The sequence below is a fragment of the Nerophis lumbriciformis genome, linkage group LG13 (genome assembly GCF_033978685.3).
Source record: "Nerophis lumbriciformis linkage group LG13, RoL_Nlum_v2.1, whole genome shotgun sequence".
NCBI classification, from domain to species: Eukaryota; Metazoa; Chordata; class Actinopteri; order Syngnathiformes; family Syngnathidae; genus Nerophis; species Nerophis lumbriciformis.
The window spans coordinates 21,142,631-21,170,562 of NC_084560.2; the positions used below are offsets into that span (position 1 = coordinate 21,142,631).

At 43.9% G+C, this 27,932-nt stretch overlaps 1 protein-coding gene across 7 annotated transcripts in view; it reads right to left on the bottom strand.

Moving 5' to 3' along the window:
- Nucleotides 1–27,932, bottom strand: part of galnt13 (polypeptide N-acetylgalactosaminyltransferase 13) — a 151,294-nt gene that overhangs the window by 11,523 nt on the left and 111,839 nt on the right. For 3 of the 7 annotated variants that reach the window (XM_061971531.1, XM_061971529.1, XM_061971533.1), the window contains one exon: nt 25,062–27,774. The exons of 1 other annotated variant lie outside the window; for it this stretch is intronic. In XM_061971531.1, coding sequence (XP_061827515.1) covers nt 27,592–27,774 — 183 coding nt within the window. In that variant the 3' untranslated portion in view covers nt 25,062–27,591. Of the gene's footprint in view, nt 1–7,847; nt 12,702–25,061; nt 27,775–27,932 lie in introns of those variants that run through there. 3 more of the 7 variants (XM_061971530.1, XM_061971528.1, XR_009816491.1) reach the window with 2 other exon arrangements.

Below are 27,932 nucleotides of genomic sequence, written 5' to 3' on the forward strand. Positions count from 1 at the left end.
TGACTGAGATACGCAGTTGCAAATTGTTTATTGATTATATTTCCCGAGGTTGTGCGCTTGCATTGCCACCGTGGAGGTCACACCTAATAATCAACAACAGCCTTATTGACTGAAATTGTTAAAGTTCAAAGTTAAAGTACCAATGATAGTCACACACACACTAGGTGTGGTGAAATTTGTCCTCTGCATTTGAACCATCCCCTCGTTCACCCCCTGGGAGGTGAGGGGAGCAGTGAGCAGCAGTGGTGGCTGCGCCCGGGGAATAATTTTTGGTTGTTGGACTGGCAAAACGGACTGTATCAGTTATTGTCCGCCATGTATGTCGCGGACTCAACGTCTAGGTCCAGAGTATGTAATGTATATAAAAGTATATAAAAAATATGTAAAAATTTTGCATTTGACCCATCCCCTTGTTCACCCCCTGGGAGGTGAGGGGAGCAGTGAGCAGCAGCGGTGGCCGCGCCCGGGGAATAATTTTTGGTTGTTGGACTGGCAAAACGGACTGTATTAGTTATTGTCCGCCGTGTATGTCGCGGACTCAACGTCTAGGTCCAGAGTATGTAAAAGTATATAAAAAAATATGTAAAAATTTTGCATTTGACCCATCCCCTTGTTCACACCTAATAATCAACAACAGCCTTATTGACTGAAATTGTTAAAGTTAAAAGTTAAAGTACCAATGATAGTCACACACACACTAGGTGTGGGGAAATTTGTCCTCTGCATTTGACCCATCCCCTCGTTCACCCCCTGGGAGGTGAGGGGAGCAGTGGGCAGCAGTGGTGGCTGTGCCCGGGGAATAATTTTTGGTTGTTGGACTGGCAAAACGGACTGTATCAGTTATTGTCCGCCATGTATGTCGCGGGCTCAACGTCTAGGTCCAGAGTATGTAAAGTATATAAAAGTATATAAAAAATATATAAAAATGTTGCATTAGACCCATCCCCTTGTTCACCCCCTGGGAGGTGAGGGGAGCAGTGAGCAGCAGTGGTGGCCGCGCCCGGGGAATCATTTTTGGTTGTTGGACTGGCAAAACGGACTGCATCAGTTATTGTCCGCCATGTATGTCGCGGACTCAACGTCTAGGTCCAGAGTATGTAAAGTATATAAAAAATATGTAAAAATTTGACCCATCCCCTTGTTCACCCCCTGGGAGGTGAGGGGAGCAGTGAGCAGCAGCGGTGGCCACGCCCGGGAATCATTTTTGGTGATTTAACCCCCAATTCCAACCCTTGATGCTGAGTGCCAAGCAGGGAGGCAACAGGTCCCCTTCTTAACGTCTTTGGTATGACTCGGCCGGGGTTTGAACTCACAACCTACCGATCTCAGGGCGGACACTCTAACCACTAGGCCACTGAGTTGTCATCAACCCGGCAAAAAGTGGCATAAAGTGGCATTCATCAATGTGGATGATCAATATCTGTTGAAAATTATTCCATATAAATGTTTAAGTGCTCAGTGGCCTAGTGGTTAGATTGTCCGCCCTGAGATCGGCAGGTCGTGAGTTCGAACCCCGGCCGAGTCATACCAAAGACTATAAAAATGGGACCCATTACCTCCCTGCTTGGCACTCAGCATTAAGGGTTGGAATTTGGGGTTAAATCACCAAAAATGATTCCCGGGCGCGGCCACCGCTGCTGCTCACTGCTCCCCTCACCTCCCAGGGGGTGGTCAAGGGTGATGGGTCAAATGCAGAGAATAATTTCGCCAATCACGGGTACTTTAACTTTATTTGGATTTCCAACTTTGCGTGTCACTCTTGGTTAAAAACTGCAACAAAGAATCCTTCTTTAAAGTGAAGTAGTCTCTAAAGTCCAAAGGTGTACACCACTTTCTAGAAATATGAGCTCAGGCTTTATGTAACCGAGAACCTTCCAGTCACCGTGTCGAGGCCCTGTGATCGTGCTCCGCATTGGAGAGCCTCGGTGAGCCACAGAAAAGTCACAGATAAGGCCTCCATTAAGGCTGTTATTTCAAAGCGTCGCACCCTTAATGGACTCCCATGGTCCAGCCAGAGAGCCGCTATATCTTATCCTCGCAGGCCTCGTTAACCAACCCTGGCTACAGGTGTGAGAGCCTTTTGAAACCACACCGAGTCCCAGCAGAGAGCGAGGCAAGGCACTGATGATATGCAACGTCTATTAATACCTGCTGTTTTGCAGCAGTGTTACACGGTGGTCATGTTATGGATTTTTAAATCTATATTTAAAATAACGCCTTACATTAACGGTAATGGTGGTGCTTTGGTGAACATGTTGCATACATCAACCGATACCGATATCAACCGATATATGCAGTTGTGGAATTAACACATTATTATGCCTAATTTGGACAACCAGGTATGGTGAAGATAAGGTACTTTTAAAAAAAATTAAATAAAATAAGATAAATAAATTAAAAACATTTTCTTGAATAAAAAAGAAAGTAAAACAATATAAAAACAGTTACATAGAAACTAGTAATTAATGAAAATGAGTAAAGTTAACTGTTAAAGGTTAGTACTATTAGTGGACCAGCAGCACGCACAATCATGTGTGCTTACGGACTGTATCCTTTGCAGACTGTATTGATATATATTGATATATAATGTAGGAACCAGAATATTAATAACAGAAAGAAACAACCCTTTTGTGTGAATGAGTGTAAATGGGTGAGGGAGTTTTTTTTTGGGTTGGTGCACAAATTGTAAGTGTATCTTGTGTTTTCTATGATTTAATAAAAATAAAATAAAATAAAATAATGATAAAAACGATACCGATAATTAAAAAAAACGATATCGATAATTTCCAAAATTACATTTTAACGCAATTATCGGCCGATAATATCGGCAGGCTGATATCATCAAACATCTCGAGTTGAAATTCTACTGAATTTGCATTAAATCAGGTTGTTTTAGCTAATAATCATGCTGCAAGATCTAGCATGTTGCATTCAATGTTTATTCCCATTAATTCCCTTTAGTCCCCGTGGAAAGTATCCAACTTTGAATATTCCCAGAATTGTGCAACCCTGCTTACAAATAACCTACTTGATGGCTCACCTTCTCCAGCTGGCGGTGACTGCATCCCCGCGCCGTCAGCCATGTTTGTCGTGTAGCCTCACGTGTCCGTAACAACAAATATAACACAGTACGCTACTGTTTACTACAATTGCCAACAGCGGAGGGTTTTATTCTCCGACTGTACATGAACGACCCACAGCAAGAGGAGTGCGAAGAAAACGACTCGCACCGGTTAGTTTACAAAACCCAAAACCAGTGAAGTTGGCACCTTGTGTAAATGGTAAATAAAAAGAGAATACAATGATTTGCAAATCCTTTTCAACTTATATTCAATTGAATAGACTGCAAAGACAAGATATTTAATGTTCCAACTGGAAACCTTCCACAGAAACGTCCCAAAGGTGAACAGGCTAATTGGGAACAGGTGGGTGCCATGATTGGGTATAAAAGCAGCTTCCATGAAATGCTCAGTCATTCACAAACAAGGATGGGGCGAGGGTCACCACTTTGTCAACAAATGCTTGAACAAATTGTCCAACAGTTTAAGAACAACATTTCTCAACCAGCTATTGCAAGGAATTTAGGGATTTCACCATCTACGGTCCGTAATATCATCAAAAGATTCAGAGAATCTGGAGAAATCACTGCACATAAGCGGCAAGGTTGTGACCTTCGATCCCTCAGGCGGTACTGCATCAAAAAGCAACATCAGTGTGTAAAGGATATCACCACATGGGGTAACTAAAGTTGGTCGCTAAATCTGTAAGTGCAAGTTAAAACTCTACTATGCAAAGCGAAAGTCATTTATCAACAACACCCAGAAACGCCGCCGGCTTCGATGGGCCCAAGCTCATCTAAGATGGACTGATGCAAAGTGGAAAAGTGTTCTGTGGTCTGACGAGTCCATATTTCAAATTGTTTTTGGAAACTGTGGACATTGTGTCCTCCGGAACAAAGAGGAAAAGAACCATCCGGATTGTTATAGGCGCAAAGTTCAAAAGCCAGCATCTGTGATGGTATGGGGGTGTATTAGTGCCCAGGGCATGGGTAACTTACACATCTGTGAAGGCACCATTAATGCTGAAAGGTACATACAGGTTTTGGAGCAACATATGTTGCCATCCAAGCAACATTATCATGGACGCCCCTGCTTATTTCAGCAAGACAATGCCAAGCCACGTGTTACAACAGTGTGGCTTCATACTAAAAGAGTGCGGGTACTAGACTGGCCTGCCTGTAGTCCAGACCTGTCTCCCATTGAAAATGTGTGGCGCATTATGAAGCCTAAAATACCACAACGGAGACCCCGGACTGTTGAACAACTTAAGCTGTACATCAAGCAAGAATGGGAAAGAATTCCACCTGAAAAGCTTCAAAAATTGGTCTACTCACTTCCCAAACGTTTACTGAGTGTTGTTAAAAGGAAAAGCCATGTAACACAGTGGTAAAAATGCGCCTGTGACAACTTTTTTGTTTTTGTTGCTGCCATTCAATTCTTAGTTAATGATTATTTGCACACAAAAAAAATGTCTAAGTTGGAACATTAAATATCTTGTCTTTGCAGTCTATTCAATTTAATATAAGTTGAAAATGATTTACAAATCATTGTATTCTGTTTTTATTTACCATTTACACAACGTGCCAACTTCACTGGTTTGGGGTTTTGTATTAGCTTTGTCTTTCAACGCCTTTCAGTGCTATAAAGCTTACAAGGTACGTGTTATTATGTCTATCCCCCGATTTAAAGTGACTAAAGTATGCACATCCGTGCAAGAATATCGCATTACACATAGCCTGTTTATAGGTTCCAGCACCCCCGTGACCCCAAAAGGGACAAGCGGTAGAAAATGGATGAATGGACATGTAGCAATACCAATGCTACATTTTTATATTTTTAAATTGTTTAAAAGGGCAAAAAAAGCAATATTTATATTTTTTCGTTATTTCTTTTTCAGTATGTAAGAAAACTTGTACCAACAAGGTAGGATGAAATAAAATGAATTAATACGGGGAGACGAGACACACTGCTCGTGACGCGGGAACGGAGGAAAGCTGCTGGGTGATGACAAGGAAAACACGAGACAAATGAACACGGAGGAGGAGAAAGCACAGAGAGAGAGAGATGCATAGAGATAGGGTTTGTCGGCTTACTGTATGGGAACAAATCGCTACGTTCTGGCACGGGATAGCAGGTTGCGCTGGCTTAAGAAGGCAGCAGAGCTCATCAGCGACAGGTGTGTAGATGGCTGATTGCTGATTGATTGCAGCCGCTTGCTGCACCCGGAGTGGCGTGTTCCGGCGCGCTCTTGAAGGTGCGCCCACCGCAGCGCACAGATGAATGCGCACTGGTGTGCGCCCGGGCCGCGACAGTGACTTCCTCATCTCGCAAGGAAAAAGCATCTGACTAGCTGTCCTTCATGACTAACCCCGCCCTTAAAAAGCTGTGATTGGACATATTCCGAACTCGTCCCACCAATCCACAATGTGAAATTAAATATGATTGGATTTCGTTTTTGTTAACAATTTTTTGTCTCGTTTTTATTTGTTAACTAACATTTCAGTTAATTGTGTTATCGTCTTAGTCAACGTGCCTTTGTGTTGATTAGTTATTGTCTTATTTTTTTACAGGCCAGGGCGGGCACGGGCCGCTTATGACGTCTGTCTCTGCCTCCCTTGCAGTGCTCCTTCCAATGTGCAAGACAACCTTTATACCACTTTTGACGTGTGTTTGGGGTCATTGTCCTGTAGGAACACCCAACTGCGCCCAAGACCCAACCTCCGGGCTGATGATTTTAGGTTGTCCTGAAGAATTTGGAGGTAATCCTCCTTTTTCATTGTCCCATTTACTCTCTGTAAAGCACCAGTTCCATTGGCAGCAAAACAGGCCCAGAGCATAATACTACCACCACCATGCTTGACGGTAGGTTTGGTGTTCCTGGGATTAAAGGCCTCACCTTTTCTCCTCCAAACATATTGCTGGGTATTGTGGCCAAACAGCTCAATTTGTGTTTCATCTGACCACAGAACTTTCCTCCAGTAGGTCGTATCTTTGTCCATGTGATGTCATGTGTATTTGTATGTGTTCTGTGCACAGTGTGATATTTAAGTCAATTTAGGTATTAGTTCCAACTTACATCAAAGCAACCACTTGTAACTCTACTGTATATATCAGGCCTGGGTTATTATTTTACTCAGGGGGCCAAATTTAGAGAAAAAAATGTGTCTGGGGGCCGGCATATCTATTTTTAGGAACACTAATACAAAACCTCACAATAATGTCTGATTGAATGCTAAACATGTTAAGACAGACCGCCTTAAACGGAATGGAATTTAAATTTTTTTTACTGAATGTACATGAAAATAAAGAATGTGTTACGGCCTGGGCGCATGTCGATGTGCATTCTTCAGTGTCACTCTGGCGGGAGCAAGCAGCTGCTTTCCATCAGCACTCCACGCACCTGTCGCTAATCAGAGGACTGCCTTCAAAAGCCTGCACAACCTGCTATCCGGGGCCAGAACGTAATCATCTGTTGGAGTACAGTTAGCGATCACCTAGCTCTATGCAGCCCTGCCCTCTCTCTGTGTCTTCCTTGTCGTCCTTCCTGCAGTCTGCCTTTGTCTTCATTGTTGTTCTCTGGATTCCGGACTGCTTCCCTCGATCTTCGACCTCCTGCTTGGACACGGACCTGTTGACGCCTCTCTATATCCCCCGATAACCTGCCTGTCTCACGGACATTCGAGCCTGCCTTTCCCCTGCGGGACTTCCGCCTCTCGCTCAAGACTCCCGGTAACACACAATAGTTAATCTCCACACATAGTCTCACACACACACTCTTGGATTTTTGTCACACTCCATTTCCCTGGTTAATTATATTATTGTTTGTTATATATATAATGAATCATAGAGCTAAAATACTACCCCCTTGTGTCTGTGCCGTCTACTCTCCCGGTACATAACAGAATGTGGGATTGACAATATTAACTATGAAGTATAAAACACTGAATATTGACAACATATAAACGTCACACCCCCTCTCGATCGAAATATTTTTAAATCGGTGGCAGAGGGGTTTGTGCGTCTGCCTCACAATACGAAGGTCCTGAGTAGTTGTGAGTTCAATCCCGGCCTCGGGATCTTTCTGTGTGGAGTTTGCATGTCCTCCCCGTGACTGCGTGGGTTCCCTCCAGGTACTCCGGCTTCCTCCCACCTCCAAAGACATGCACCTGGGGATAGGTTGATTGGCAACACTAAAAATTGGCCCTAGTGTGTGAATGTGAGTGTGAATGTTGTCTGTCTATCTGTGTTGGCCCTGCGATGAGGTGGCGACTTGTCCAGGGTGTACACTGCCTTCCGCCCGATTGTAGCTGACCCCGAAGGGAATAAGCGGTAGAAAATGGATGGATGGATATATATATTATAAATCATAGAGCTAAAATACTACCCCCTTGTGTCTGTGCCGTCTACTCCCCCTGTACATAACAGAATGTGGGATTGACAATAATAACTATGAACGATAAAACACTGAATATTGACAACATATGAGCGAAACACAACAAAAATGCAACATACACAGCGAAATATGAACGAGAAGGGTAAAAAAACAAAAATACCTACAATCTGATACATCTGATATGTCAATAAGGTTTAGAACTTTGTTGTAAAAATCTTCTTCCGCGTCTGTCCCTGACACCCGCATTTCAGGCTCTGGAAACACTCTGTGGAAACGCTCCCCACCCACGCTGCTCGGTGCCTCGTCTGAGTTGCTGTGACTTAGATGACCATAGTAACTAACTATCATGCAAAAGCACATATTCCAACCATTGAAATACTTTGTATAGTTCAAGACTTACGGTCATTTGAAAACATCACTGCACATCATAACGGCGGCTACAGTTTCCATCTTAAAAATCTAAAAAAGTCATTTGGGAATGTCCGGCGGGCCAGATTGAAAAGCTTAATTTTCCCAGGTCTAGTATATACTATACCCATACTACTATATATTTGCCCTTTTGTGTCCGTGAAGAGGTTGTTGCCTGTCATCTCCACTGTCTGTTTTGACCTTCTGCCCTCATATTTGGTATGAACAGAGAGACCAGAAAAAGGTCAGAAATCCCTTCTTTATATCATGTAATCACTGGCAATTATCACATTTTTTTTTAAAGTAGTCTTTATTTTTCTCTAAAAACGCAGACTGTACAAACAGGCGACATCACATTAAGAAGACTGAAACGTTACATTACAATAATAACACCACGCTTACAAGCACATGAGAAAATGGGGTGTGTGGTACAGTGTGACAAACCGTGACTACATTTTGGTCTGACTGCCAAACAGGCACTTCAGCAAGGACTCCGTCAATGTATTCTCTTGATTCTTTTTCAATGATAAAACAATCTTAAAGCTAAATATAATGGAAGGCACAGCTATTCTTTTCAGAGCCTAATGTCCCAACATGCGTGAAAGAACCAAGCAATGTCTTCGACAACTGGAAGTCGTGTAGGAAAAACATTGAATCACTTAGTTTGATGATGGTATGAAATTAATAATGGGATATTTTTCGCCCAAATGTACATATTGGGGTGTAATACCTCATTAGACAATGGTGAGTCATTACTCAAAACTCATCTCAAAGCTTGTCAACAACACAAACCAACCGTATTGTTTTGGTTCGTGGGGCTCCGACTTTTATTAGTGATAAGGCCTTTATCTGTTCAACCACAATATTGTAATCATAATGAAATAATATATAAATAGCAGTACCTCAACCAACTTTCAAAAAGGAGAGGACTTAAAGGGGAGCCTTGAGGAACCCCTCGGGTATGTAATCACAAGTTCTGTGTTTGCTGGCAATGTTAAAATGTCAATGCAAGGATGTGTCTGAGTTTTTCCAAGTTCTTCTGTACAACAGGAGCACTCCAGTCTTTTTTTTTTTTTTAGAAATTTGCTGCTAAAGTGTTTATCTCCCAAGTTTTGAACAGATTGAACCGGTTGAATAGCCCTGCTGTAAGGTTTGACGCGCTCGCAATAGCTTATCGCTAGAGACTGACATAACCTTGTTTTATAACATGAGAACGAAGAAAGTGAGTGTTGAGGAAAAAGAGGCTGATGTGATTCATTGAATTAAAGAAAGAAATCATCATGTGTGGGCGAGTTTGGGGAGGCAGTTTGAGTCTAGCGCTGCTAGTCCGCACCATATAGAAGCAGAAGTCCTCTTTTGTGCCAGTCAAGGACAAAAAATTAAGACCGAATCGGCTTACATTTATCCATGAAAATGTAAAAAAAGCTGGTGATGGTGTGTTTGACGGGAAACCAGCTGGAAGGAGATACCACAGAAGTCTGCTCTCTAAGGTAAATGCTGTATGTTATTATTACATTAGTTCAGTGTTTTTCAACCACTGTGCCGTGAGATACAGTCTGGTGTGCCGTGGGAGATTATCTAATTTCACCTATTTGGGTTAAAAATATTTTTTGCAAACCAGTAATTATAGTCTGCAAATGATGTGTTGTTGTTGAGTGTCGGTGCTGTCTAGAGCTCGGCAGAGTAACCGTGTAATACTCCTCCATATCAGTAGGTGGTAGCCGGTAGCTAATTGCTTTGTAGATGTCGGGAACAGCGGGAGGCAGCGTGCAGGTAAAATTGTGTCTAATGCTTAAACCAAAAATAAACAAAAGGTTAGTGCCCCTAAGAAAAGGTATTGAAGCTTAGGGATGGCTATGCAGAACAAAACTAAAACTGAACTGGCTGCAAAGTAAACAAAAACAGAATGCTGGACGACAGCAAAGACTTACTGTGGCGCAAAGACGGCGTCCACAAAGTACATCGGAACATGACATGACAATCAACAATGTCCCCACAAAGAAGGATAAAAACGACTGAAATATTCTTGATTGCTAAAACAAAGTAGACGCGGGAAATATAAGACATGAAACTGCTACAGGAAAACACCAAATAAAGAGAAAAAGCCACCAAAATAGGAGCGCAAGACACAAACTAAAACACTACACACAGGAAAACAGCAATAAACTCCAAAAAAGTCAGGGCGTGATGTGACAGGTGGTGAAAGTACACCTACTTTGAGACAAGAGCTATAGTGATGCATGCTTGGTTATGGTTTAAAGTCATATCCAACAATTGCGACAACAACTTTTTACTGTCAACTGAGTTTCGTTTTTTAATGACGTCTGCTGGTGGTGTGCCTTCGGATTTATTCAACGCAAAAAAATGTGCCTTTGCTCAAAAAAGGTTGAAAAACACCGCATTATTTGGTAGTAGTATGTTCTATTGTATTGTTTTACTCAATATATCTTTGTGGGGGCGGGTGCAGTCAGCGCTGCCTGTAGGAGGAAAAGTCACCGCCGCTGTCCATGGTACTGATGACGAGCACCAGCGGGCAGGGGCGGGGCATGTGCTGACGGCGAGACACAGCTGGCAGGTGATTAGATTTCACAGGTGGTACGTGTTAATCTAATCATCTGTTGTCGGGAGCAGAGCGAGAGAGAGGATCGGGAGCGACGGCAACGTCACGACACGTGGAAAGACTTTTTGGAAACTCTTGTGACAAACATTAACACTTTGTTAAACCTGCACGCTTGGCTCTTGTGCCGTGTCTACAGTGGAGCTGCGAGGAAGCCACTTCCACAGTCTTATCTAAAGGTTTGTTTTAGATAACAAATACATGATATTTATATAGAATAATACATAAAACAGAGGGGTTAGTGCGTCTGCCTCACAATACGAAGGTCCTGAGTTCAATCCCGGGCTCGGGATCTTTCTGTATGGAGTTTGCATGTTCTCCCCGTGACTGCGTGGGTTCCCTCCGGGTACTCCAGCTTCCTCCCACCTCCAAAGACATGCACCTGGGGATAGGTTGATTGGCAACACTAAATTGGCCCTAGTGTGTGAATGTGAGTGTGAATGTTGTCTGTCTATCTGTGTTGGCCCTGTGATGAGGTGGCGACTTGTCCAGGGTGTACCCCGCCTTCCGCCCTATTGTAGCTGAGATAGGCTCCAGCGCCCCCGCGACCCCGAAGGGAATAAGCGGTAGAAAATGGATGGATAAATATGAATAATAAAACTCAAAATAAGGGTTCACAACAAAACAGAAGGACTACTGTAAGGAAAATACTAAAAAAAAACCGTCAAGAACCTAAACTGAGGCAGAATGGACACGACTGAAAGCACAAGTCCAATACTGTGGGTGTTAAACATAGTTGGCAAAACTGAAAATTGCTATCTCATTATTTTTAAAAGTGTGCACATAACAATGAGTTGTCACATCACATATTTACATGTCATTAGATGATGCTGCTCTGGTTAGCAAAATCATTCAAATAGGCTCATGCTTTCCATTCGGGGGAATTAATTGAGTTGGGAGTTGAGGCCAATATTTGAGGAATATATGAGGTGGCGGGCAACTTGTCCAGAGTGCACCCCGTCTTCTGCCCGAATGCAGTTGGGATAGGCTCCAGCCAACTACGCGACCACGAGAGGTAGAAGTGGTAGGAAATGGAGGGATGGATGTTCAAATCTACACCCTGAAAAACCAGTTTGCATTTGGTTTACTGTCAGTGACATGCAGTCTGGAAAACCCCCAAAAATATCATAATATATATAAAATCCACCCATCCAAATGATGAGAATCAGGTGTCCTAATCACTTGGCCCGGTGTATAAAATCAAGCACTTAGGCATGGAGACTGTTTCTACAAACATTTGTGAAAGAATGGGCCGCTCTCAGTGATTTCCAGTCATAGGATGCCACCTGTGCAACAAATCCAGTCGTGAAATTTCATCGCTCCTAAATTTTCCAAAGTCAACTGTCGGCTTTATTATAAGAAAATGGAAGAGTTTGGGAACAACAGCAACTCAGCCACCAAGTGGTAGGCCACGTAAACTGACAGAGAGGGGTCAGCGGATGCTGAAGCGCATAGTGCAAAGACTTTCTGCACAGTCAGTTGCTACAGAGTTCCAGACTTCATGATACCTTCCAATTAGCCCACGTACAGTACGCAGAGAGCTTCATGGAATGGGTTTCCATGGCCGAGCAGCTGTATCTAAGCCATACATCACCAAGTCCAATGCAAAGCGTGGGATGCAGTGGTGTAAAGCACGTCGCCACTGGACTCTAGAGCAGTGGAGACGCCTTCTCTGGACTGATGAATCACGCTTTTCCATCTGGCAATCTGATGGACCAGTCTGGGTTTAGAGGTTGCCAGGAGAACGCTATATTTCGGACTGCATTGTGCCGAGTGTGAAATTTGGTGGAGGAGGAATTATGGTGTGGGGTTGTTTTTTAGGAGTTGGGCTTGGCCCCTTAGTTCCAGTGAAAGGAACTTTGAATGCTCCAGGATACCAAAACATTTTGGACAATTCCATGCTCCCAACCTTGTGGGAACAGTTTGGAGCGGGCCCCTTCCTCTTCCAACATGACTGTGCACCAGTGCACAAAGCAAGGTCCATAAAGACATGGATGACAGAGTCTGGTGTGGATGAACTTGACTGGCCTGCACAGAGTCCTGACCTGAACCCGACAGAACACCTTTGGGATGAATTAGAACGGAGACTTGAGAGCCAGGCCTTCTCGACAAACATCAGTGTGTGACTTCACCAATGCCCTTTTGGAAGAATGGTGGAAAATTCCTATAAACACACTCCGCAACCCTGTGGACAGCCTTCCCAGAAGAGTTGAAGCTGTAATAGCTGCAAAAGGTGGACCGACATCATATTGAACACTATGGGTTAGGAATGAGATGGCACTTCAAGTTAATATGTGAGTCAAGGCAGGTGGCCAAATACTTTTGGCAATTTAGTGTATATTTGCAAGACCATTTTCAGGAAGAACATTTTAAGAGAAGTATAGTACCACGATACTAATGAATAATTTTCGGTACTATACTGTCTCTGAAAAGTACTGATCCCCACGGCCCCGTCGTCGTCACGTCATGACATTGCTGGTTTACGAGCAGAGGAGCATGTTCGGCAGCGCACAATCACTGAGTACTTACAAGCAGACACAGACAGAAAAGGGAGAACGGACGCATTTTGGCTTAAAAACTAACGATAAAGATGAAGTTATAACACTGAAACACCCTCAGGAAGAGATGCTTAAAGACATGGCTAGCTAGCTAGCGGCTAAAGTCCATCCGCAGTCTGCAGTGTTTTAGCTACTTCTAAATCACTAATCCTCGCCTCCATGGCGTCAAATAAAGTAAGTTTCTTACAAGTATCATTATCACTGCAGGACGAGGAATAGCTAAACATGCTTCACTACACACCGTAGCTCACCAGCGTCAAAATGTAAACAAACGCCAAGGGTGGACCTACATCTGACATCCACTGTAATGATGCCAAGTACAGTAGCGTATCTAGTCGATACTACTATGATTACGTGGATATTTTTTGGCATCACCACATCTTCTTTTTGGGTTTTTTAAATGTATATTATGTTTATAAACTCAGGAAATATGTCCCTGGACTTCGAATATGACCATTGTATGATCCTGTAACTACTTGGTATCGGATTGATACCCAAATGTGTGGTATCATCCAAAACTAATGTAAAGTATCAAACAACAGAAGAATACGTGATTATTACATTTTAACAGAAGTGTAGATGGAACATGTTAAAAGAGAAAGTAGGCAGATATTAACATTAAATGAACAAGTAAATTCATTTTCTACCACTTGTCCTTAATAATGTTGACATAATAATAGGTAGATAAATGACACAATATGTTACTGCATACATCATCAGATTAAATTAGGAGCCTTTGTTAGTTTACTTACTAATAAAAGACAAGTTGTCTTATATGTTTACTATTTTATTTAAGGACAAACTTGCAATAATAAACATATGTTTAATGTACCCTAAGATTTTTTGCTCAAATAAAGCCAATAATGCAAATTTTTGTGGTCCCCTTTATTTAGGAAAGTATCGAAAAGTATCAAAATTATTTTGGTACCGGTACCAAAATATTGGTATCGGGACAACACTAAACCAAGGCTTTTCTTCGCATCCTTCTTCAACGTGTTAGTTCGTCATGGCTCCAAACGTCGCAAAAACACTACAATGCATGTAGTGGCCACTTGTGTGGTTTCCCTTGAGTGGTCGCTATATGCAGGTTTGACAAACGTCGCAAAAACACTACTTGCATGTAGTGGCCACTTGTGTGGTTTCCCTTGAGTGGTCGCCATAAGCAGGTTTGACAAACGTCACAAAAACACTAATTGCATGTAGTGGCCACATGTGTGGTTTCCCTTGAGTGGTCGCTATATGCAGGTTTGACAAACGTCGCAAAAACACTACTTGCATGTAGTGGCCACTTGTGTGGCTTCCCTTGAGTGGTCGCCAAATGCAGGTTTGACAAACGTCGCAAAAACACTACTTGCATGTAGTGGCCACTTGTGTGGTTTCCCTCGAGTGGTCGCTATATGCAGGTTTGACAAACGTCGCAAAAACACTACTTGCATGTAGTGGCCACTTGTGTGGTTTCCCTTGAGTGGTCGCTATATGCAGGTTTGACAAACGTCGCAAAAACACTACTTGCATGTAGTGGCCACTTGTGTGGTTTCCCTTGAGTGGTCGCCATATACAGGTTTGACAAACGTCGCAAAAACACTACTTGCATGTAGTGGCCACTTGTGTGGTTTCCCTTGAGTGGTCGCCATAAGCAGGTTTGACAATCGTCACAAAAACACTAATTGCATGTAGTGGCCACATGTGTGGTTTCCCTTGAATGGTCGCCATATGCAGGTTTGACAAACGTCGCAAAAACACTACTTGCATGTTGTGGCCACTTGCGTGGTTTCCCTTGAGTGGTCGCTATATACAGGTTTGACAAACGTCACAAAAACACTACTTGCATGTAGTGGCCACTTGTGTGGTTTCCCTTGAGTGGTCGCTACATGCAGGTTTGACAAACGTCGCAAAAACACTACTTGCATGTAGTGGCCACATGTGTGGTTTCCCTTGAGTGGTCGCCATATGCAGGTTTGACAAAGGTCGCAAAAACACTACTTGCATGTTATGGCCACTTGTGTGGTTTCCCTTGAGGGGTCGCTATATGCAGGTTTGACAAACGTCGCAAAAACACTACTTGCATGTAGTGGCTACTTGTGTGGTTTCCCTTGAGTGGTCGCTATATGCAGGTTTGACAAACGTCGCAAAAACACTACTTGCATGTAGTGGCCACTTGTGTGGTTTCCCTTGAGTGGTAGCTATATGCAGGTTTGACAAACGTCGCAAAAACACTACTTGCATGTAGTGGCCACATGTGTGGTTTCCCTTGAGTGGTCGCTATATGCAGGTTTGACAAACGTCGCAAAACACTACTTGCATGTAGTGGCTACTTGTGTGGTTTCCCTTGAGTGGTCGCCAAATGCAAGTTCGACAAACTTCGCAAAAACACTACTTGCATGTAGTGGCCACTTGTGTGGTTTCCCTTGAGTGGTCGCTATATGCAGGTTTGACAAACGTCACAAAAACACTATTTGCATGTAGTGGCCACTTGTGTGGTTTCCCTTGAGTGGTCGCTATATGCAGGTTTGACAAACGTCGCAAAAACACTCATTGCATGTAGTGGCCACTTGTGTGGTTTCCCTTGAGTGGTCGCTATATGCAGGTTTGACAAACGTCGCAAAAACACTACTTGCATGTTATGGCCACTTGTGTGGTTTCCCTTGAGTGGTCGTATATGCAGGTTTGACAAACGTCGCAAAAACACTACTTGCATGTAGTGGCCACTTGTGTGGTTTCCCTTGAGTGGTCTCCATATGCCGGTTTGACAAACGTCGCAAAAACACTACTTGCATGTAGTGGCCACATGTGTGGTTTCCCTTGAGTGGTCGACATATGCAGGTTTGACAAACGTCGCAAAAACACTACTTGCATGTAGTGGCCACTTGTGTGGTTTCCCTTGAGTGGTCGCTATATACAGGTTTGACAAACGTCGCAAAAACACTACTTGCATGTAGTGGCCACATGTGTGGTTTCCCTTGAGTCGTCGCTATATGCAGGTTTGACAAACGTCGCAAAAACACTACCTGCATGTAGTGGCCACTTGTGTGGTTTCCCTTGAGGGGTCGCTATATGCAGGTTTGACAAATGTCGCAAAAACACTACTTGCATGTAGTGGCCACTTGTGTGGTTTCTCTTGAGTGGTCACTATATGCAGGTTTGACCGTATGTGACATTATTCCTGCTGCAGGTGCGGCGGTCAGTACTCTGCCGCGCCAGAAGGGGACCTACATACAGTATATGAATATAAATCTGTATTTATGTCAGTTTTCTGGCTTACTTGCTTCATAAGACAGTTTTAAATCTCCAGGGCAGTAGTTGCAGGTGAAACAATGACATCTGTGTTCCCTCCAAATAATTAAAAGCAGACAGGTATAATCCAGTGGCAAACTTTGCTGTTGGAAGTGTGCTAGGTCGCTGACAGAATGTTGACTTTTTTAATTAAAGTCTGGTCTTCAGGGGAGCTTGCAAGACTTAGCTCCACGATATGTTCCATAAGGGTTTACAGTGCATCTCCTAGCAACGACTCGCTTTAAATGTCAGTCATCAGTCGCCATGGGAAACGCTCACCAAGGGTCTTTAGGAGAAAAGTCTTAAATGTGTGCTGTATTGTATATCCTTATTCAGCAGATTTATTTGAATTGTCATCTATTAATATTGATATCAGTAAGGAGCCCTGGACTCCATCTCGTTACTGTAAATCACTTATTTGAAAAGAAAATTAGTTTTTAAAGACATAGTGTCATAGATGTGTTAAAATACATATGCTGCACAAGAGAGTGGCCTTAGTAGCACAGTGTTTCTACAGCCAGCAGCTGGCCAGCACGATGTGAGGAACACGACTTAATTGCCATTGCTGCAGCTCATTACGTAGCCTAAAGGCCATGTTCTCTTGAACCTGAAATGAGCTGTAAAACGGACTTCTTCTACAGGGCACAATATTCAGGAGGAGCTTCAACGTTCTCTATTTACGATGGTGTAGGTGATGTGTATAGTTGGAGCTCAAGACAATTAAAGGGGACCTATGATGATTTTAATCTGCATTAAAAACACTTCAATGTGGTCTACTTAACCTCTTAAGGCCCAAACTGTTTGTTTACATGTTTTTTTTTTATTTCTCTTTGCTATTTGGTTCTTATTGGACCCTAATTAGAATAAAAACTAAGAATCATATTTTGATATGATGTACTTAGTCCATAAGTACACAAACGTGTACTTCATGTTTAGTGACATGCTAATTCTTATTTTTACACTTTTTTTTTTCCAAATTCCATTGTATGTTATACTGTTCTGACACCAGCAGATGGCAGTATAAGTGTCCACATAAGCGGCTATAAGACCCCGATTCAGTAGTGTACACAATTTTGGAAATAAGAGCTTAAAAGGTGCTGTCCACGTATGTGGCCACTAAGCTTTTAGAGGTTTTAATACACACTGGATAGGCTTTGGTGTAAATTCTGCGTACATTTTGCTCCACGGTCACTTTTGTAAATTCCGGATTTTTTTTAGTCCGTCTGCAAGATGGTTCATTCTGGATGCGTTCCCTGATTGCAAATGAAACCACGCCCCACTCTCTGCAAAAGTATCATAATATAAATATAAAAACATAGAACATAGAAACTAGTAATTAATGAAAATGAGTAGAATTAAGTGTTAAAGGTTAGTACTATTAGTGGACCAGCAGCACGCACAATCATGTGTGCTTACGGACTGTATCCCTTGCAGACTGTATTGATATATATTGTTGTATAATGTAGGAACCAGAATATTAATAACAGAAAGAAACAACCCTTTTGTGTGAATGAGTGTGAATGGGGGAGGGAGGTTTTTTGGGTTGGTGCACTAATTGTAAGTGTATCTCGTGTTTTTTATGTTGATTTAATAAAAAAAACAAAAGAAAAAAAACCCGACACTGATAATAAAAAAACCCCGATACCGATGATTTCCGATTTTACATTTTAAAGCATTTATCGGACATCTCTACATTAAGGCTGAAACGACGCGTCGACGTAGTCGACGTCATCGGTTACGTAAATACGTCGACGCCATTTTTGTGCGTCGATGCGTCGCATATTTACGTCACACTACCGTCATGGCGGAGCGCAAAGCAGACGATGCGAGCGGTGCGAGCGAGGGGAAAAAAGCACGCCAAAAGTCGTCAAAAGTGTGGGAGTATTTCAATAAACGGCCTAATAATGTTGTAGCGTCGAACAGCTGTCTCGTCAGCTGACGCGCGAGCTCGCAACCGTGGCTGTTTAGCAACCAGCCAAACCCCACTTAATAAAATTATATTTTATCTTAGAGCACATCCGCATCCCTATTCACCTAGGCAACCCCAGGAAATGTATATAATTCGGCATTATTTCGGCCAGTCGGCTTATATGATCAGAGCCGATCAGTTTACGTTCACGCGTAGGTATAACGCGGCGCGCTCCCGTCTCATCTGCTGGTGCGCGAGCCCGGTAATTAGACCGCTGTGTCAAATCAAGGAGTACAAAAGACGCCAGCGCAGAGTGGAAAAAGGTTTAGTTCATTACAGATAACCCAGAGTTGTGCCAAAAGTGTACCAAAACCAATAGCTGAACGGACAGCCGGTAAGATTGCACTTTAGTTCTCTTTGTGGGTGTGGCGCACCTGTTGCGCTGGTGAGATGGGGGGGGGGGGGGGGAGTTGTGTGCATGTAGCGTGCTTAGTCTGGAGGCTAAATACACACGGTGTTTTGTGTAACTGTTGTTTAGTATATGTATCTTGGTGCATTTATGTTGAGACAATTTATTTAAAATCTGTTTTAACTTAAAGGGAAAAGATGTGTCCATTTTCTTGCACTTGTTTAATGGTTAAGAGTTTGATTGCCTAATTAATAATTGTAAATTATGGGATTGATAATTGATTGATTTTTTACAGCATGTTAATCTTGTGGTGTTTTGTCCTTAGAGGTTTTTCACCTACTAAAGAAACTAAAGGCTACTAAAGGCTACTAAAGGCTACTAAATACAGCTAATGACAGCTAAAGAAACTAAAGTCTACTAAAGTCTACTAACACTGCTAAAGACTGCTAAAAAGACTAAAGAAGAAAAAAGAAGCTGTTTCTTGGTTGGAAAAACTGTTGCAAACTAAAGGAAAATAAAAGGAAAAAGTAACTACGGTCTGGTCTTTTGAGTGAAATCCAGAAGCCACATTTAGCATTGGTGCATCCCTTCAAGTGTGGGATAAGCACAGCGAAAAAAGCAAAACACTTGACAGTTGTTGTATGCACACTGTGTGGAGCGGAAATGGCCTATCATAGCAGCACAACGGCTATGAAGGAACATTTGAAAAGAAAACACCCGACAGCGTTCTTGCCATCACCATCAACTAGTCAATCGTCCGCGTGAGTATACGTTGTCATCATTACACAAAAACATGAATGTGTCATTTGTATCTGCGTTGTAAATTCATAAACTAAAACACCGTTTCGCTCTGAGAGGCGCGTTTGGCGTGCCTGTTCAGTGTTTACAAAGACGCTAACGTTAATTAGTTGTGCAAATACCTTTTACAACATTAACAGTTACATATACTATGTACAAACCAACAATGAACGTTCACTTTAATCATACTATCATTGTTGTGTTATTAAGCAAAATAAGCAATAATTTAACTTTTGTTGAAATGTTTACACTGTTAGAGAATATTTCGTTTTGCACTTTTTTGTATTGGATGTTTATCTTTATTTTTGTACATTTTAAAGCAAAATAAGCAATACTTTTACTTTTGAAATGCTTATACTATTGCAGAATATTAAGATTTGCACTGGCTGTTTACTTTTATATTTCCACATTAAAAAGCAAATAAGCTACTTTTAATTTTGTTAAATGTTAAAAGTTTTAAATGTTTACATTGTTACAGAATATTTTGTCATGTTGTTGTCAATGTTGACTGTGTGGTAATCTGAAATCTCCTTGTTCATTTCTGTTGTTGTTTGCACACAATGTTCACTCTCTCTCTCATCCTCAGTATGGAGTGCAGCTGGTGCGAGGCAGCTGCACACACCTGACATTGATTAGGAGCAGCCTACTTAACCTGGCTGCTGACGGCCTGTGAGCGCCGGAACTTTGTTACTGCTTGCTACCTGTTTATCTTGCCAGAGAACTCACTAGTTCGTCGTGTGCCCTTCATATCAGGTTTGCCTGTATATTTCCTAGCCTTGTCTAGCGTTTTCATTTTGTACTTTGTTTATCTATTTACTTCTTTCATGAAGTATGTTTTCCTAGCCTTGTCTAGCGTTTTTAGTTTGTACTTTGTTTTATATTAACTTCTTTCATGAAGTATTTTTTCCTAGCCTTGTCTAGCGCTTTTAGTTTGTGTGTTATCTCTTGTAGTAGTTTTTTTTACATGGTGTGTTTTGTTGTGTTTACCACCATCGCCTTTATTTTGCTACTTTGTGCTTCCTCCTAAATAAAAGGAAGAGCTATTGTACACAATAAGTCTCTGCATCCTTGGGATCCACCCTACTAATTCCTAACAGAAAAGTTCCGGCCAAACTATGGAACCCGCAGAGACAGATGCCTGGAAAAGAGCATTACAAGGCCAGGCTCAACGGATCAACCAGCAGGGGGACCAGCTAGACCACCTGAGCCGAGGTCTACAGGGACTGTCGGAGCGTCAAGACAACATGTTGGAGCGAGTCAACATGTTGCTAGCCACTGTTGTACCCACCTCGACCACCGTGCCTGACCAGACATCCGCCCAGCCTACACAACCCGCAAGTACCAGCAACATACGGCTATCCCGACCCGAACGTTTTTCCGGAGAAAGGGAAGACGTAAGACAATTCCTGACTCAGTGTGAACTACATTTCGAGCTAAACGCTTCCGCTTTCACCTCTGAGCGGGCTAAGGTAGCGTTTGTTATCTCCCACCTGTCTGGCCGTGCGGGCACCTGGGCGACTGCTGAATGGAACCGTCAGACCACCTCCAGCTCCACATATACGAACTTTTCCAAAGCCATGAAGCAAATCTTCCAACGACGACTCCCAGGTAGAGAGGCAGCGAGATCCCTTTTTTGGCTGCAACAGGGTTCACGACGGGTCGCAGATTACGCGATCGAGTTCCGCACCATGGCCGCCGACTGTGACTGGGGTCCCTCGGCGCTGTTGGACGCTTTCTTCCTGGGTCTCGCGGACGAGATTCGTCACATGATGATCCCGCTGTCACTCCCGACGAACCTGGATGATCTCATCGAACTGGCGGTGCAAATCGACTTCCGCCTATTGGAGGAGAGGCGGGATCGACGAGGGAGACAAGCCCCACCTAGCAGCCAATCAGCACCTGCTAGACCTGCCATCTGCAAAACTGAGCAATTCGTTCCCGAAGACACCTCTCCTTCGGGGCAGATAGATGAGCCGATGCAACTGGGAGGTCGTCGACTCACCACTGCCGAGAGGGAACGCCGTTTTCGCCTCCAACTCTGCCTATACTGTGGGGCCGCTGATCACCTCATCTCCCGCTGCAAGGAACTACCGCGCCCCGCCGCACGGCCAAGAGTGCGCCCTCACTCACCAGAGGACACGTCCACCAGAGGTCGCCGTTCTCCTTCGTTGGCCGCAGGCAGAATGCAGCTAAAAGGTACTCTTTCTTGGTCTAACCAACAAATAGACATTTGCGCTCTCATTGACTCAGGAGCAGATGATAACTTTTTGGACTTTGAGTTCATGAGACTCCATAAGATTCCAGTTGTAAAACTGTATGTGCCCAAGAGGGTGTATTCTCTAGATGGGCGCCTATTAGCCAGTATAACCCACCAGACCCTCCCGCTCAACCTGCGCTTGTCTGGTAATCATTGTGAGAAAATAATTTTTTTTATCGTGCCATCACGGTCCGCGCCTGTCATTTTGGGGATAACCTGGCTACATAAGCATAACCCGCACATAGACTGGCCTCGCTCGGCCATTATTAATTGGAGTGTGACCTGCCACATACATTGTCTTCGTTCCGCAGCAGGATCCCACACACCGCCACCTACCTCCGTTATAGAGAACATAGACTAAACAAACGTGCCCACAAACTACCATGATTTAAAAGCGGTATTTAGCAAGGATAGAGCACTCTCACTTCCCCCCCACCGACCCTACGATTGTGGTATCGATTTGCTAGCCGGCGCGGCTTTACCATCGACCCGTTTGTACAAGGTGTCTAATACCGAACTCAAAGCACTAGAAGAATACATAAACACATCACGAGCTGCGGGCCTCATTCGTCCTTCTACTGCACCGGTAGCTGCTGGATTTTTTTTTGTCGAAAAGAAGGACAAGTCCCTACGGCCTTGTATAGACTACCGTGCTCTTAATCAGATTACTGTCAAGAATAAGTATCCTCTTCCACTCCTTGATTCTGCTTTTACTCCCTTACAGTCTGCAAAGTTTTTTACTAAACTCGATCTACGTAACGCGTACCATCTAGTTCGCATCCGAGAGGGGGATGAATGGAAGACCGCATTCAACACCCCTCTCGGACATTTTGAGTATTTAGTCATGCCTTTTGGACTTACAAATGCACCTGGTGTTTTTCAGGGTTTCATTAATGACATTTTTCGGGACATGACAGGTCGGTTTCTCTTTGTTTACCTGGACGATATATTAATTTATTCATCAACATTTGACGAACATGTGCAGCAGGTTCGATTAGTCCTTCAACGATTGCTCGAGAATAAACTGTTCGTCAAAGCGGAAAAATGCGAGTTTCACTCTTCCTCCATTCCCTTCTTAGGATTTATCATTGAGGAGGGTAGACTCAGACCGGACCCTGCTAAGGTAAAAGCAGTAGTAGATTGGCCCACTCCGGTTTCCAAGAAGCACCTTCAGAGATTCTTGGGCTTCTCTAATTTTTATCGGCGATTTATTCGTAATTTTAGTCGTGTCGCTGAGCCACTTACGAGGCTAACCTCTACTAAGGTTCTGTTTGAATGGACACCCGAAGCCAATTCCGCGTTCTTGAGGCTGAAAAGATTGTTTACTTCGGCTCCTGTTCTTTGTTACCCTGACCGTTCTCTCCAATTTTTTGTTGAGGTGGACGCTTCTGATTCAGGTGTAGGGGCCGTACTCTCCCAGCAATCTATCTCCGACCAGAAGTTGCACCCCTGTGCTTTCTTCTCTCGTCGCCTATCCCCTGCTGAGAGAAATTATGACATTGGCAACAGGGAGCTCCTGGCGGTCATCTGGGCCCTTCAGGAGTGGAGACATTGGCTGGAAGGGGCGGAGCTACCATTCATCATCTACACGGACCACAAGAACCTGTCCTACTTAAGGACTGCACAGAGACTGAACCCCCGCCAAGCCAGGTGGGCACTATTTCTGACCCGTTTCAATTTTATCATCACTTTCCGACCTGGTTCTCAGAATGGGAAGCCCGATGCCCTGTCCCGTCTCTACTCTTCGTCCTTTGAGAATTCTTCACAGGAACCAATTGTTCCCCATACCCACATCATTGGGGGACTCCAGTGGGACATCGAGCGGCAAGTCTTGGAGGCCCTGAAGTCGGACACATCTCCTCGGGGCTGCCCACCAGGTCGGTTATTTGTGGTTCCTCGGCTTCGTTCCAACGTTCTGGATTGGGCACATGGGTCGAAGATCGCTTGCCATCCAGGTATTCGTCGCACCAGTTTTGTCCTCTCCCAGCGTTTTTGGTGGCCATCCATTCTTGCAGATACAAAGGCGTTTGTGGCAGCATGTCGGATCTGCGCCCGGAACAAGGCATCCCACCAGGCTCCAGCAGGACTGTTACACCCATTACCCATCCCTTCCCGCCCGTGGTCACACATAGCTGTGGACTTTGTCACAGGACTGCCCCCTTCCGAGGGAAATGACACGGTCTTGACCATTGTGGACCGGTTCTCGAAGATGGCCCACTTCGTGGCCCTCCCCAAGCTGCCTTCAGCTCTGGAAACAGCCCAACTATTAGTGCTCCATGCTTTCCGGCTGCACGGCATCCCCACTGATGTGGTATCCGACAGAGGGCCACAGTTTTCCTCGGCTGTCTGGAGGGCATTCTGCAAGTCTCTGGGTGCCTCCCCTAGCCTATCCTCCGGCTACCACCCTCAGAGCAATGGACAGACCGAACGGACCAACCAAGACCTGGAGGCGGCCATCAGGTGCACATGTCATCAGCAACCCTCAACCTGGTCTGAGAATCTCCCATGGATCGAATACGCTCACAATTCCCTCATTAGCTCCGCCACCGGCCTGTCTCCATTTCACGTCGCCTATGGTTTCCAACCCCCAGTTTTTTCTTCTACCCAACCCAATGCTGACGTTCCATCCGTAACGGCACACCTGCGCCGGGCTCATCAAGCTTGGCGTAACACCAGGGCGGCGTTAAGAAGAACATCGGCCAGGAACCAACTCTTAGCCAACCGCCATCGCACACCAGCCCCACACTACCAGTTGGGACAGAAGGTCTGGTTATCGTCCCGGGACCTACCATTGGCCACCGACTCTAAGAAACTGGCTCCCAGGTTCATTGGACCATACCCCATTGTCAAGATCATCAATCGTGTTGCAGTCAGGCTCCATCTCCCAAAATCTCTCAAGTGCCATCCTGTTTTTCACGTGTCCCGCATCAAGCCTGTCGCATCCAGCCCGCTCAGTCCTCCTGAGGTACCGCCTCCTCCACCCAGGCTGGTTGAAGGTCACCCAGCATTTACAGTAAACACCATCTTAGATGTGAGAAGAAGGGGCAGGGGTTTCCAATACCTGGTAGACTGGGAGGGGTACGGCCCGGAGGAGCGGTCATGGATTTCTAGATCGCTTATAATTGACAAGGACTTGATCAAGGAATTTTACGTTCGATTTCCAGACAAACCAGGTAGGCCGCCAGGAGGCGTCCGTTGAGGGGGGGTACTGTGGTAATCTGAAATCTCCTTGTTCATTTCTGTTGTTGTTTGCACACAATGTTCACTCTCTCTCTCATCCTCAGTATGGAGTGCAGCTGGTGCGAGGCAGCTGCACACACCTGACATTGATTAAGAGAAGCCTACTTAACCTGGCTGCTGACGGCCTGTGAGCGCCGGAACTTTGTTACTGCTTGCTACCTGTTTATCTTGCCAGAGAACTCACTAGTTCGTCGTGTGCCCTTCATATCAGGTTTGCCTGTATATTTCCTAGCCTTGTCTAGCGTTTTCATTTTGTACTTTGTTTATCTATTTACTTCTTTCATGAAGTATGTTTTCCTAGCCTTGTCTAGCGTTTTTAGTTTGTACTTTGTTTTATATTAACTTCTTTCATGAAGTATTTTTTCCTAGCCTTGTCTAGCGCTTTTAGTTTGTGTGTTATCTCTTGTAGTAGTTTTTTTTACATGGTGTGTTTTGTTGTGTTTACCACCATCGCCTTTATTTTGCTACTTTGTGCTTCCTCCTAAATAAAAGGAAGAGCTATTGTACACAATAAGTCTCTGCATCCTTGGGATCCACCCTACTAATTCCTAACAGACTGAGTGGCCATACTTTTTTTTTTGTAAATAAGTCATGCCTTTTGAAAAAACTGGCCTAAATTTATTTTTTCATCTTCATTTTAAATAAAAAAATAATCGGTAAAAGGAAAAATAATCTATAGATTAATCGAAAAAAATAATCTATAGATTAAAAGATTAATCGAAAAAAATAATCTATAGATTAATCGATAGAAAAATAATCGTTAGCTGCAGCCTTACTCTACATGAACCCTATGATTTGATGCTTTGGCATTGATTAACACGATTAAACAACATTGTAACAACATTTGTAAGTCAGAAAATACAAAATTCATCATAGGTCCCCTTAAAGGGGAACATTATCACCAGACCTATGTAAGCGTCAATATATACCTTGATGTTGCAGAAAAAAGACCATATATTTGTTTAACCGATTTTCGAACTCTAAATGGGTGAATTTGGGCGAATTAAACGCCTTTCTATTATTCGCTCTCGGAGCGATGACGTCACAACGTGACGTCACATCGGGAAGCAATCCGTCATTTTCTCAAACACCGAGTCAAATCAGCTCTGTTATTTTCTGTTATTTCGACCGTTTTCCGTACCTTGGAGACATCATGCCTCGTCGGTGTGTTGTCGGAGGGTGTAACAACACGAACAGGGACGGATTCAAGTTGCACCAGTGGCCCAAAGATGCGAAAGTGGCAAGAAATTGAACGTTTGTTCCGCACACTTTACCGACGAAAGCTATGCTACGACAGAGATGGCAAGAATGTGTGGATATCCTGCGACACTCAAAGCAGATGCATTTCCAACGATAAAGTCAAAGAAATCTGCCGCCAGACCCCCATTGAATCTGCCGGAGTGTGTGAGCAATTCAGGGACAAAGGACCTCGGTAGCACGGCAAGCAATGGCGGCAGTTTGTTCCCGCAGACGAGCGAGCTAAACCCCCTGGATGTCTTGGCTCACACCGTCCCAAGATGATCAAGAGAAGAATATCGACCCTAGCTTCCCTGGCCTGCTGACATGAGGGTATGTCTACAGAATATATTAATTGATGACAATTGGGCTGTCTGCACTCTCAAAGTGCATGTTGTTGCCAAATGTATTTCATATGCTGTAAACCTAGTTCATAGTTGTTAGTTTCCTTTAATGCCAAACAAACACATACCAATCGTTGGTTAGAAGGCGATCGCCAAATTCGTCCTCGCTTTCTCCCGTGTCGCTGGCTGTTGTGTCGTTTTCGCTTGCATACGGTTCAAACCGATATGGCTCAATAGCTTCAGTTTCTTCTTCAATTTCGTTTTCGCTACCTGCCTCCACACTACAACCATCCGTTTCAATACATGCGTAATCTGTTGAATCGCTTAAGCCGCTGAAATGAGTCTGAATCCGAGCTAATGTCGCTATATCTTGCTGTTCTTTCCGCCATGTTTGTTTGTGTTGGCTTCACTATGTGACGTCACAGGAAAATGGACGGGTGTATATAACGATGGTTAAAATCAGGCACTTTGAAGCTTTTTTTAGGGATATTGCGTGATGGGTAAAATTTTGAAAAAAACTTTGAAAAATATAATAAGCCACTGGGAACTGATTTTTAATGGTTTTAACCATTCTGAAATTGTGATAATGTTCCCCTTTAATGGCCCAAACATACTATGTCGGGCGGAAGGTAGGCGGAATGTAATCTACAGAAGGCGCACAAAGCTGAAATGTAACATTTTATACATTGACTAATTTTGTAGCGACCAAACATTGTTTGTCGTGTATTTTTCACACGTGACACCGATTTGCATGTTGCCACCAAAGTATATAATGAAATTTCAATCAGGCCAGCGTACGAATAAAATGTTTTCCACGACTCACCTCTGAGACCATTCGACACAGTCGATGTGCCGAGTGGAACTGGCTGCCAGTTCTCCCCTTCCTCCTCTCTTGTGGTATTTAATGGCCATATAAACAATACTATTCTGTAGTTTACTGCTTTGTGAAACCAGCAGGTAGAGCAGCTCCACTTGTTCGTCAGTGTCGAAAATGTCACCGGCGCGCAGGGATTGTGTGGAGGGGGAATGTCGTGTTTAACAGAAACTTCACAGAAAACTACCACGTTGACTACGGAAGCCGTGGTGACCTTCAGTGCGGAGTCCGCTCCGCCCATTGTACGTTGGAGTCTGTGAGCACCTTCAGGGTCATGTTGCGGAGCAGCCACTGCTGGGAGCGGCTCCTGTTGCAGTCCCTCAAGGCGGGGACCGTCCTGTCCTCCTCCGACGGCATGTCCAAACACTGGTTGCTGTTGGCGTGCAGCAAGGTAAGTCTCTGGAGGAAAAGGGAAACAGCAGTCATCTATCGATCCATAGATGTTTTTTTTGTTTAGGCATCCCATTGGGTTGAGTTTTTTTCTTGCCCTGATGTGGGATCTGAGCCGAGGAATGTCGTTGTGGCTTGTGCAGCCTTTTGAGACACTAGTGATTTAG